The sequence below is a fragment of the Pan paniscus genome, chromosome 4, assembly GCF_029289425.2.
Source record: "Pan paniscus chromosome 4, NHGRI_mPanPan1-v2.0_pri, whole genome shotgun sequence".
NCBI lineage: Eukaryota > Metazoa > Chordata > Mammalia > Primates > Hominidae > Pan > Pan paniscus.
The window spans coordinates 144,743,542-144,757,292 of record NC_073253.2 but is presented as its reverse complement, the minus strand read 5'-3'; the positions used below and the strand labels follow the sequence as shown (position 1 = coordinate 144,757,292).

Below are 13,751 nucleotides of genomic sequence, written 5' to 3'. Positions count from 1 at the left end.
TCAAACCTGTAATCCCAGGACTTTGGGAGGCCAAGAGGTGGATCACCTGAGGTCAGGAGTTCGAGACCAGCCTGGCCAACATTGTGAAATGCCGTCACTACTAAAAATACAAAAATTAGCTGGGCGTGGTGGCAGGCGCCTATAATCCCAGCTACTTGGGAGGCTGAGGCATGAGAAGCACTTGAACCTGGGAGGCAGAGGTTGCAGTGAGCCAAGATCGCACCACTGCACTCGAGCCTGTCGGACAGAGCAAGAGACTGTGTCTCAAAAAAAAAAAAATGGCTCTTTTGCTGTCATGTTGACACATTTGTTTCCTAGCCTAGTGGGCAAGACCTCTAGAAAGTTAAGCAGACACTTTTCCCTTACTGGGTTATCTTTTTCTGCAAAGAGGATGTGGAAATGGATTTGATTTTGTGTGCTTGGCAGTTATCCATGTGTCAGGTTTGGGAAGTAGTTCTCAAGAACAACTGAAGCAAAAGTCGTAGGAAGGAACTGAACTTTTTGGCTTATAATCCTCTTAGGATCTCTTACTCTCAACATAAGATTCTAGGGAGCATATTTATTATACCTGACTATGAGACCTATCTGAATAGATCTGAAATTAAAGCTGACTGATTTGAGGCTCCCCCCCCCCTTCTCAGGTGCTATGCCTGAAATTTCTGCAGTTTTGGTAGATGCCATCAAGGGTTAATGGGTGCCCAGGACCACTAGTTAGAATAGACTATTTTCTTAAAGAAGAGCCACAAGAGTAGCACATCTGTATAGTTATATTTGCATTTTCTAGAAAAATATTCTTAAAAGATTAAATCCTCATACTCTAGTTTTAATATTGATTTTCTTGAATCATTGGCATTTATCAGCAAAGCAGGAAATGGCACTAAACAGTTTCCTACTTGACTGATACTTGTTATAATTTTGACACAGATTTTAGTTTTCTTAAAAAGCTGGTGAGGTACAGTGGTTCAACTTGTAATCCCAGTGCTTTGGGAGGCTGAGGCAGGAGGATCGCTTGAGTCCAGAAGTTAGAGACTAGCCTGGGCAACGTAGGGAGACTCTGCCTTTACAAGAAATTTGAAAGACCGTGTCTCTACCAAAAACTTTTTTAAAATTTAGCTGGGCATGATGGCACGCCTGTGGTCCCAGCTACTTGGGAAGCTGAAATAGGAGGATTGCTTGAGACCAGAAGGTCAAAGGCTGCAGGAGTTGTGATTTGCCACTGCACCCCAGCCTGGCAACAGAGCGAGACCTTGTCTAAAAATAAATGAATAAATAAATAAATAGATAAATAAGGAGGAAGGAAGGGAAAGGAAGAAAAGCCTCTTCTCCCCTTTTGAATATTTTTAAAACATAAGCTTTCCAGATATGGTAAATTTTGGGATTGGTTCTTATTGGAGTTAACAAAGAAATGACTGCAGTTTAAGCTTTAAAATAACTTTTTAAACAAAATTTTAAGTATCACCTGATTTTCTTAGCAGAATTTAATATCTAGAAAAGTTTGAAAGAAAAGTGGTAGTGCTTATTTTAAGGAAAGTGCTCTTACCAGAATCGTAGGCATCAAAATTTGAAATAATTTATTGCAGTGATTTTCAGTCCTTGGGATAAATGAAATTGGCAGTTGATACTTCTTGAGTTATTAGGGACACATTGTATACAGTAATACAGCCCAGGATAATTAAAACATGATTCCAGTTAAAAGCAAATAAATGTCATTACCTTGTGTTATACGGGTTATTTTCTGTGATCTGAAACCAAGGAAAAATGTGACTCCTTTTTGAATAAGGACAAGTAATTATTGATTAAATGCAGTTTGGTAGGAACTGGAATCGAAGTTCAGATAAAAGAAATCTTTGCTTTCTGAAACATTTTGTAATGACTGATAGAGTCATCTTCATTTCTTCAGTTACAAAGTAAATTCAGGTGAGATTAAGGAATTTGGTAAAGGCCATAGGAATCAGTGGCCAGCGGGTATAAAATTCAGCTGCCCTGGTAACAGGAGTGTTAAGGCTACTATGCATGTCCTATCTATATAGGAGAATGGAGTTGCATGACAGGGAAAAAAAAAGTCTCATTACCCTTGTTTTGTCTTTGGGCCTTGTAGTTAATTAGTGGGTTTGTCTTCTGAGTAGGGGAACATTCGCCTTATATAATACCTAGTCAGTGAAAGAAAACTGTATTATTCTTAGGGTTGATGATATTAAGTAATAGCTTTTTGTAATATCCTCTCTTCTCCTTTTGTTTCGTTAGGTGGTATGGTCAGGAAAAAGACTACAATGTACTAGTCATGGATCTTCTGGGACCTAGCCTCGAAGACCTCTTCAATTTCTGTTCAAGAAGGTTCACAATGAAAACTGTACTTATGTTAGCTGACCAGGTATGTGAAATTTTGATTAGAATATAAACTGAGAATAGTACTGTTGACTGGAATTTCATTATTCATAAATCAGAGTATTAAAATCCTGTGCATCACTATTTAACCTTAGCATAGGCAGAAAAAAAATAATAATGTGACTTGTAGATATTTTCCTATGGGAATAAGACAAAACCTGGAATTATCTTGGTTTCTTACTCATCTGTAGACTAGTAGTTTTCAATCTGCTCCTTCAGATGAAGTTTTAGTGTCATATATAGCAGGTTATTGTAAGATTTTGTTTGGAGAGTTTAGGGTGTATGTATGCATATAATTGTTGATAAATGTATATTGACATTTTGGTTAAATTAAGCAAAATTGAATATTAATGTATTATGTGTGGGACTCTTAGAAAAGCTATATTTTTGAGGATAAAAAGGTCCTGAAGTAATATAAGGAAGAATTTTTTGACCAAGTAGATGCTGCTTGGAGTAATGGATTCTCAACCATTTGTGTTACTTAAGACCTAGGAAATTTTGGAGATGTCATGAATTAGATTGATGCATTGGCTGTACGTTAGATTAAATGGTTTTTACAGCCAAAGTTTGGCTATTTCGATCTTAAGAAATGGGAAAGATGAGTAAGGAACAAACCTTAAGGGAAAAGATAATACATTAAGATAATGATTGGTAAATATCAAGACATGTATCATTTTTTGTTTTGATCAGTATTTGTTACCTTTAAGGGCAGGAAAATGCTGTAAATGCTTCAAGTTAAACTCAGTGTGCTTATAAAAATACTATGAAGAGAATGACATTTAAAAATATAATGGAGGGTTTGTGAGAGCTCTCTAGTCCAGATTTGCCTATCACATAAAAAGGAAGAGGGAAAATAACAGAAGAAAATAAAATGAGGAAAAGGGAAAGGAGAACACAGGTTATTTGTTTTATCACTTACCTTTATTTGCTTTATCACTTACCTTTTAATACTATTATTTATGTATTACCCAAAGCATCACTGTGAGCTTCTTTCAAGTAAATGTCATAAAGTAAAATGAGATAAACAGACTTGGTATTTGAGGTGGAATTTTAGTAAGTTTGTAAATTCAGAGGGATGAAGAGAAGTAGGTTAATGGGCACAAAAATACAGTTAGGAATAAGTTCTAGTATTACATAGTATAGTAGGGAAATTATAGTTAACAATAGCTTATCGTTTATTTCAAAATAGCTAGAAGAGTAGAATTGTAATGTTCCTAACACAAAATATAAATGTTTGAAGTAATGGATATCCCAACTACCCTGATTTGATAATTACACATCGTATACATGTAACAAAATATCACACATACCCCATAAATATATACAACTATTATAGATCAATGAAAAAACTTTGTCTATAATTCCAAGGATTAGAAAGTAGTGCCCATTTTCTGTAATCAGCACCTGATACTCCCCAAGCTTCTTAACCTTAAAAGTACTCAGTGGCTCAAGCAAATGTGAGCAAATTGTGATATTTGTGGCACAAAACAAACTCAAGCATTAAAAGGTTAAAAGTGGCGCGGCACACTGGCTCATGCCTGTAATCCAGCACTTTGGGAGACCAAGACAGGAGGATCTCTTGAGCCCAGGACTTCCAGGCTACAGTGAGCTATAATAATGCCACTGCACTCCAGCCTGAGCAATAGGCAAAGACCCCATCTCTTTTACGTTAACAGCCTTTAATGTGGGCCGGGTTTGGTGGCTCATGCCTACAGTCCCAGCACTTTTGAGAGGCCAAGGCTGGTAAATCACCTGAGGTCAGGAGTTCGAGACCAGCCTGGCCAACATAGTGAAACCCATCTCTATTAAAAGTACAAAAATTAGCCAGGCGTGGTGGCTGACACCTGTAATCCCAGCTACCCGGGAGGCTGAGGCATGAGAATCACATGAACCCAGGAGGTGGAGATTGCAGTGAGCCGAGATCGCACCACTGCACTCCAGCCTGGGGGATAGAATGAGACTCTGTCTCAAAAAAAAAAAAAAGCCTTTAATATGTTTTAACTAACATATATGAGTGAATCCTAATAGAGTTATGGCTTATGTTTTTGTTTGTTCAGTAACACGTAAGCATCCATACATTGAACATGTATTGAGAGCCTACCACTGTACTTAGTGCTGGGGGTTGGGGTGGCAAAAAAATAAGAATTAGTCTCTTCCCTCTAGAAAGAAACTTAGAGTCTAATAAAGAAAGATGGAAAAATAAGATGTTCCATCCTTGTTGTAGAGTTGTAGAAGTCTCTGTTGGGTACACGGGTAACAAATGTGAAAAAATATAATTCTGAGGAAGGGAGATACAAGAAAGCTTTCATTTAAGGTAGTTGACACCTAAGTCTTGCTCTGTGGTTGACAGGTAACAGGTGTAAGTTGTTCAAGCCAGAGATTACTAGTTTGGCTTCAGAAGACATTTGTCAAGGTAGAATAGTACAATTTAGAATCTGTGTATTCATGATAATAAAAGCTCTGGGGAAAATGGGGACAAATAAAAAATAGAATCCTAACAGATACTACTGGGAAGAGCAAGAACATATGGACAGAAAGATAATGTTGGCAGTCTTTGGATATGTAATCTATTTAAAAATACAACTTCTAAGTAAGTGTCTTATAGAAAAGATAGAGGCTGGGTGTGATGGCTCATGCCAGCAATCCCAGCACTTTGGGAGGCAGAAGCAGGAGGATCACTTGAGCTCAGGAGTTCGAGAGCAGCCTGGGCAACATAACGATACCCCCCTTTCCACAAAAAATACAAAAATTAGCTGGGCATGGTAACGCGCATGTCCGTAGTTCCAGCTTCTCAGGGGGCTGAGCTGAGAGGATCTCTTGAGCCCCGGAAGTTGAAGCTGCTGTGAGCCGTGATCTCGTCACTGCACCCCAGCCAGGGTGACAAAGTGAGACTCTGTCTCAAAAAAAACAAAAAAACACAAAACTTCTATTGTATACAAGAAATGCCATAAGCAGTCAAAATAAAAAATACTTAATTTAAATTTGTTTACATAATGACAGATAAAAGATTGTTTGTTTTATGACGAGAACTCCTAAAAGCTAACAAGAAGACAATAGGCTGAAAGAAAAATAGGCAAAGAGCGGAGCTTGACAGTACATAGAAGAGTAAATCCTCATAGAAGGGCCAGGCGCAGTGGCTCAGGCCTGTAATCCCAGCTCTTTGGGAGGCCGAGGCAGGTGGATCATTTTAGGCCAGGAGCTGGAAACCAACATGGTGAAACCCTGTCTCTACTGAAAATAAAAAAAAGTACCCAGGCATGTGGCGGGTGCCTGTAATCCCAACTACTCGGGAGGCCGAGGCAAGAGAATCGCTTGAACCCAGGAGGCAGAGGTTGCAGTGAGCCAAAATTGCACCACTGCACTCCAGCCTGGGCAGCAGAGTGAGTGAGACTCTGTCTCAAAAAAAAAAAAAAAATCCTCATGGAAGGATTACTTCTAAATCGAGGCCGGGCATGGTGGTTCACGCCTGTAATCCTACCACATTGGGAGGTCGAGGCAGGAGGATCTCCTGAACCCAGGAGTTCAAGAGCAGCTGGGCAACATAACGATATCCCGTCTCTACCAAAAATTAAAAATTAGCTGACACAAAAAAATTAGCCAGGTGTAGTGGCATGCACCTTATAGTTTCAGCTACTCCAGAGGGTGAAGTGTGAGGATCACTGGAGCCTGGAAGGTTGAGGCAGCAGTGAGTTATGGTTGCTTCAGTGCACTTCAGCCTAGGTGACAGTGAGACCCTGTCTCAAAAAAAAAAAAAAAAAAAGAAGAGTAAATCCAAATTGTTACAGCCTATTGTGGAAGGCAGTGTGATATTATCTATCAAAATGAAAAATACACCCTTCAACTCAGCAACTCCCCATAATTATATGGGATTTGAAGCCCATAGAAATAAAAGCACTAGTGGGTAAAGATACATGTCTATTAATGGCATTATTTATAGTAGGAAAAAGTGGAAAACAATGTGAGAATACTGTGAGTTGGGGAAGACATAACATCTCTACCACAGAATATATGTAGCCATTAAAAAGGATATTTGAGCTATAGCGTTTGACTTTGCATAATTTCCAAGAAATTAAGGAAAGCTTTTAAGAATGGCATGTTTAATATTTAACTTTTGGAATGAGATTATATAAGAATTATAACAACTACTTATAGCTTAATCTGCCAATCTGTCAACATCCCCCACTCCCAAGTATATGTGTATCTGTTTGTGTGCATATGTATATCTTATAACATGGAATTAGGTCTGGGTAATACCAGGCCATTTTAACAGGTTACTTTAGAAGGCCTAGGATTGAGTGTGGAAAGTTTTTATTTTATTTCCTTTATTGTAGCAACTGAAACTATTATACAGGTATTCCTTTTATTATTTGAAAATCACAAACACCAAGTCTTCCTATGGGGTTAGACCCTGCCATGGTTTTAATTATTAATACTAGAAGGTAAAGCCAAAGGACACAGCAGGTATATGCTTAGATATCCATTAACCTAGAAATAAATGGAGAACTTAGTTGTCCTTTCCATTTCATTTTCTTTAGCGCTGTCTTTGTGAACTCTAAATAATTGAGATACTGAAATACTTAAGAAATGTGTTGATTTTCATTTACTACTTAACTCAATTATCTCTCCCTTCCTTTTTTTCCAGATGATCAGTAGAATTGAATATGTGCATACAAAGAATTTTATACACAGAGACATTAAACCAGATAACTTCCTAATGGGTATTGGGCGTCACTGTAATAAGGTTAGTCAAATGCTCTTTGCATGAAAGAACAAAGAGTAAAGTTTCGACAAGAATTGCTTTGGTAAACTTTTCAATCTTTTAAAAAGCCATAGTAAGTTGAATTTGCTGTTGACAGTTGCTTTAAAAGATTGTGCTTTAAGGATAATCAGCTAACTCCATTAACTTAGTAACTTGAAATAAATTATCTTCAACTTACCCAACCGAGGTTAGTTACCTATATGGAAATATAAAATTCTAAGGGCTGTATAATGAACTGTAGTTGTCTAAGTTATTTAACTGTTGAACAGTTGTATCTATTTTTCATTCACAAAAATAGCAAAAACCCCCATATTCTTTTCTTCCTGAATGCTTAAAACCAGATTTTAACCTTTGGCTCTGAAGTGTGGGTTTTTATAATATATGTGCTTGTGCCAGTGTGGGAACACTGACTTATCTGTCACCATGGTGTTAACATTTGCTGACTGAGCATGGTTGATAATGAGAATTCTTCAGTCCTTGAATTTGTGTATTTAAAAGGGTAACTTTTGGGCCTGCTTCAAAAGTAGTTGACAGTTTTTTACTTGGGTGCCAAATTGGGTGAGTTCTCCACCCCTCCCTCTCCCTTTAAAGGAAAATGTAGACAAGTGAAATGAACATTCATACAACAAAACTAGTGTTCATTTGGGGTCTCTGAGAGTGGTTCAACTTATGGGGTGATTGGGTTTTAGCTAGTGGCGCATGATTGCAGTTAGAAACTAATTGTGTTGACTTTTTTTCTGTAATGATTAGTCTTACTGAGTGAATTGCTTTCTTTATCGATACTATGTTGAGCTCGGGCAGACAGGCAGCATTGGCAATGCACTAAGCATGTTGTGATCTGATGATCTATCTGATAGAAATTCTCAACTTCAGGACAACTTGGGGGCTTTTTTTGTTTTTTTGTGGCTTTTTTGTTTTGTTTTTGGAAGGAAGATGCCCATTTGTTTTACTAAACTATTAGGAAATGTTTGGTGTTTTTAGGTCTAGCTATAAATGTTTACCTTTGTTTGCCTGTATGAATGCCAACTGGGAGACATTACCATTAGAATTGGTGTTATTTGTCAATGTGAGATACTGATGTTGGTCTGATTAGGTTTTAGGAAATTAAATTTTTTTGTTGAGCTTTAAATAATGAAAGGTGTTTACATATACACATAACTTATCTTGTCATTCCCAAGTTGCATTAAAAAATATTTTATAGCTTTTCTCTGAAGTATCCAGGTTTTTATTACTGTAAAGCCTGGTAATTCAATTGAAAAAAAAAATTACTGTTCTTAAGTTTTGGGGCAGTTTTGTCCATTTGACTCCAATCTTCTTGGCCATTTCCCAGCCCTCTCCTTCCTGTTTTCTTACCCCCTAAAAACCCATTATCACCATGTGATTCCTATTCTGCATCGTTGACATTGCAGTATGTGGTTTTTGCCTTAAATTTAAATGATGACCTAGATATCACTTTGCCTTCCCCCCCTCCCCCACAACCCCCTTAAGAATAGCTTGTTAATCGCATAGTTGTCTTAAGGAAGTGTAAGTTATCTAGTGGTGAAAACCTTTTTAGGAGGTTTAGGTCTCCTTTTCTCCTTGAGATATTAAAAATAATTTTGTGGAGCTGCTTGCTGCTTAACACTGTTTTAGAGAGGCCATGGGGAAGAAGCAAAGTGTTTTACTCAACTAAGATTCAAATGCTAAATGTTGCTCTTGAACATTTTAGATTAGTGTTTTGTTTATGTCGTTGATTTTTAGTGTTTTCTGTATTGTAGTTTGAAAAATGCCAGTTGTATGAGACTGGATTCTTTGGTCAGCTTGTTCCAGTAGTTTTCTATTCATGGGGAAAAAAAGGTTTTGGGGGGCTTTTGAGGACAATTTTTAAAGTTAAATTTCTTATTTGGAAAATTGTTCTGAATTTGATATTTAGGAGTGGCCACTCCAATCTTAGTGAATTTGCTCATCTCTTCCAGTAATCAGCCCTGCATGCTTACGAAAATAAATTTTAAGGTGACTAAATGCCTTCTACCTCTTCCTTACTGAAGATTTTTTTCCCCCGTACAATATTTTTTTGGGGGGGAAGGGCAGATTGTGGTACCAAAGATTGCAGATCTAAATTCCCCATTTTTGATTAAAAATATAAAAGAGCCAAATGTCACCATTGCTACCCCTGTTTCAGGCAGTGACACAAAATAGTGGCATTAAAAACCTGAGTAATTTCCAGAATTCAAATGTTCTTGAGCATGTGATTCTTATTTGGAAAAGTGAGAAGCTACAGTGCTTGGTGGAAGAAGGATGGCATTTGGCTACCCTGTTCTTTCTCTAATGCCTCGGTGTTGCCTGTCTGCGCCGGCCATTGTTGCAATGTAAGCAATACTGTTTGATGCACTGCCACCCTCTATTGTCTGTTTAGTGTTTAGAATCTCCAGTGGGGAAGAGGAAAAGAAGCATGACTGTTAGTACTTCTCAGGACCCATCTTTCTCAGGATTAAACCAGGTCTGAAACTGTCTCCTATTCCAACCTCAATCCCAAATTCATGTGCTTTTCTTTTTTATTGTTTTATTTTGATGATTTTTGTTTTGTTTTAATTCTGGAGAATGTAGATCTTGCTCAAGCACCTCTTACGTTGGCATTATTCAGACATACTTGGCAAACATAACATTACTAAGATATTTCTTTGTGGCTTTTGCTTAAAACTTATAAAGTTTAGAAAAAAGCTAAATGAAAATAGGATATTATGTTTAGCTCTCTAACATACATATGAGGAAATGATGTTGGTCTAGTACTGAAATTGTTTACCTAATAGTAAACTTGAGATAGATCGTTAGTTTTAAAAAATTTATTTGGAGTTACACAACTTAATGCACGAAATATATTTAAATTCAGTTCATTAGTGCTGTATAATGAATATATTCTACCTCACCTCTCTTCCCCTTCCCTAAGGAACTTCAGGTAAGTGTAGATCAGATTTCAGATCTAGTGTTTCTAGAACTTATTTCCTCAGTCTGTATTCTCAACTTCTAGCAAATGGATATTTACAGAGCATTATATGCTCTGGAACTAGAAGATACTGCATTCTTAACAATATAACAATAACATAGCTTAAGCACTTATCAAGTTATATGGTAGATTACCATTAGTAATACATTGAAATATATTAAATTTAGTTTTTGGCAGGCTGGATAAACACCCTACTAATTTTCTAAATTTGTGAGTAGAACTCTTCATATTTTGTTACACTTCTGTTGAAGTTAAATAGCTTTTTTATCACAAAATTTAAGTTCATAAATGTTCATGCTCCTGAGCAAATGAATCTTAATCATTCAGTTTAGTATACAGTGAAGAGGAAGTATTGGCATGAATAATCAAAAAACAAAAAACATGCTTTGTAATACCTTAAATTATCCACATGTATCATCTGGATAATCATTTAACCCTTTTCCATACTGCCCAGCTTTATTCCAGCAACCACCTCCAGCTATTAAAAAAGGTTTCAGAAATTCAGAGTTATTTTTATTCAGGCAAAGAAGTACCAAGTATTGTGACTAGTTAGATAAGGGGTGGGGGGAAGACAGTAGATGGTGGATCATTAGGCATATTATAAGAATAAAACTAGTTTTATAGTGCCTCATTTTTACTTACCCATTCACATATTTTGCTAACATTTCGTAGCATCATTTAATAATTTACAAAGAAAGTTGTATTACATTGTTTAGATTTTGTACATACAGGTTAGCTAGGTTTTTAGTAAAGTGACCTTGTGAATGTTTTAGAAGGGCAAGGGAAATTATGACCCCTGGTTAGGAAAAAAAAAAATGCTGCAAGTACTAAACACTAAGATTAGCCACAGTGATTTTGAAGAAAATGTGCCTCTATTGAATGGAATTATGGAATTATCCCCCCACTTTTTTTGGTTTTTGGTTTTATTTTTTGTTTTTTTGGGGGGTTTTTTTGTTTTGTTTTTTTGTTTTGTTTTGAGACGGGGTTTCACTCTGTTGCCCAGGCAGGAGTGTAGAGTGCAGTGGTGCGATCTTGGCCCACTGCAACTTCCACCTCCCAGGTTCAAGCAATTCTGTCTCAGCCTCCCGAATAGCTGGGATTACAGGTATGCGCCACCATGCCCGGCTAATTTTTGTATTTTTAGTGGAGATGGGGTTTTACCATGTTGGCCAGACTGGTCTTGAACTCCTGACCTCAAGTGATCCACCTGCCTTGGCCTCCCAAAGTGCTGGCGTTATAGGCGTGAGCCACTGCACCTGGTCAAATTATCCCCTATTTATCAACTCAGTTCCCTGTGCCTTTGAAGAATAGGCTGCATTGTTTAAAATGGGCGCAGATTTTACTCATAACATGTAGTTAGTAAAAATCTATAGAAAAGGAGCTTGACTCACTGAAGGAAGTGCCTGTGTCTTTGCACATAAAAGCCTATAATAAAAATGCATTATCTTACGCTTATTTGATACTGACTTTTCCTCATTTGGTTCTGCCTTTACATATTTACAGCTTTTTGGTTGTATCTTTGGCATCATGTGGTTTCATGTAAACATTTCCATTATATGTTTATATTTATTAGTTTTAAACAGCAAAGCATACAGAGAGAGCTACTAAAGAAGCTTGATAGGTACCCGAAGGTAATGAACCACCAAGAGTTTTATTTCCTTTTTTAATTTCAAGTAGTTTTCCTTTCAGTTGTTTACTGAGAATAGACTATCTTTGTTCAGTACTAACATTATTTTCCTGACGTATTTTCAGTTTTTATAAGAGGAGAACATTTCAAATTATTTGCTCTTTAGATTTTTGTTTTTAGATTGAGATGTTTAAGAAGATCGTGTTTACATATTTGTAGTTTTCTTGATAAATAAGGTTTCCTCCTTTAGCGTTGTAGGAGGAAAGAACTCTCCAGCGAACACTGAATTTTTATAAAGCAGTCTTTTGGTTGTGAGAAAGTGTCTGGTTATTGAGTCACAAATGAAGCTATTGAATGTAGATTTAGACATGAATGAAACTGTTAGACATACTCATGTCAGAGCTCTTCCCTTTTGTCCTTCATTTTAAAGTACCAAAGGAAGCAATCCTAGAAAATGTGAACTGGAGGAAATTCTATGTACTAATCACTCTTCATTCAATGTCTACATATTTCTTAGAGATATTTTTTAAATACCATGAAGCTGAATGTCCTTTTGTGTTTATTTTCCCCATGTTTTCTTTTCACTATGAATCTGCAAAACTTAATCATCATTTTTGTTTTGCTTAACAAATGTATTTTGCTCATTTTAATATTTGTGTACTGATCTGGTTTTCATATCAAGAGAAACTTAAAGTATAAGCTTTATTTCTTAGTGTTTTACAACACAAATTTACCTGTAATGACTTGATTGCTTAGGAAGGGAGTTTAATCTTTTTACTTTGAGAGTCTTCATCATCCAGTTAACATTTACTAATAATTTAATCTTCATTCTTTTATAGTAGACTAAGTAAAAATCAGTATCTCGTTGACATGGTGACTGAAGCTCAACTGTCAGTGTCTTTACTGTCCAAAGTATAATTGAGAATAGGTTATAATGCTTGGCTGAAATAGATGTTACTCATGCTCCTAGGAGAGGTACTTGGTCAGATCTTTATAACCTAAATCAGTAACTTGCTTTATTTATTGACATGAAATCTGCAGGTTAGGTGATCAAGTTTCCCAGCACATCACAAATTATAAACTGGCAAAAGGGACCCAGTAGTCTAATGGAGGGAAGAACTACAAAATTTAGGAGTAACTAGAGAACAACAGACTAGGGCTATATAGTGTAAGGGCACATAGACCTGCCTAGCTTAATATTTGTAGATTAACTTTTATTAAAATATAGCATAATAGGTGATTTTATGACAAAAGCCAAAATTTTAAGTAAAGATTATTTCTTTTCATATGGTAGGTAAATATGAATATGTTTTGGATTTCTTTTTCATAAAAATAGTTATTTACTTATAAAAGGCTTAAGTTCTGGAGTGTAAACTTGAATTACATACAACAATTAGCTACATTATAAATGAATACCTTATTCCCTGAGTACCATATAGACATGATAACACTAAACGTTATTTTGTTCTAAACACTAGTTTTTGTTTTTAGTTAGCTCACTTAAACTGCTAATTGTAAGCCACCTTGATTTAAATGCTAAGCGCTTTTTGGGGGGATTTTTATATCAACTTGTTAAATTTTCCAGAAGTTTAACCTGACCCATTTGTATAATGTCAGTGCTAAGTAGTATTTTTTATTAATAAAAAGTCTTGGTTTCATTGGCAATGTCAGACTTTTAGGGTAGATAACAAGTATCCTGTTGGCACATTTAAGAATGGCCTTTGTAGGAGGGAAGAGTTCAGATAGTTTATATCTGGATTTTTTTTTTTTTTTAAGAAAGAGTTTTGCTCTGTCACCCAGGCTGGAGTGCAGTGACGCGGTCTTGGCTCACTGCAACCTCTGCCTCCCGGGTTCAAGTGATTCTCCTGCCTCAGCCTCTTGTGTAGCTGGGACTACAGGCATGTGCCACCATGCCCGGCTATTTTTGTATTTTTTGTAGAGGTGGGACTTTGCCATGTTTGGCCAGGCTGGTCTTGAACTCCTGACCTCAAGTTATC

At 36.6% G+C, this 13,751-nt stretch overlaps 1 protein-coding gene across 6 annotated transcripts in view; it reads left to right on the top strand.

Annotated features, from left to right (window-relative positions):
- Positions 1-13,751, top strand: part of CSNK1A1 (casein kinase 1 alpha 1) — a 57,129-nt gene that overhangs the window by 24,045 nt on the left and 19,333 nt on the right. For 3 of the 6 annotated variants that reach the window (XR_010112237.1, XM_008954458.5, XM_003829041.5), the window contains exons 3-5: positions 2,245-2,371; positions 7,028-7,126; positions 9,540-9,623. Coding sequence is in view for 4 of the 6 variants with exons in the window: in XM_008954458.5 (XP_008952706.1) it covers positions 2,245-2,371; positions 7,028-7,126; positions 9,540-9,623 (310 nt within the window). In the remaining 2 variants the exon portion in view is untranslated. The remainder of the gene's footprint in view (positions 1-2,244; positions 2,372-7,027; positions 7,127-9,539; positions 9,624-13,751) is intronic. The other 3 variants (XR_010112238.1, XM_003829039.6, XM_003829040.6) reach the window with 1 other exon arrangement.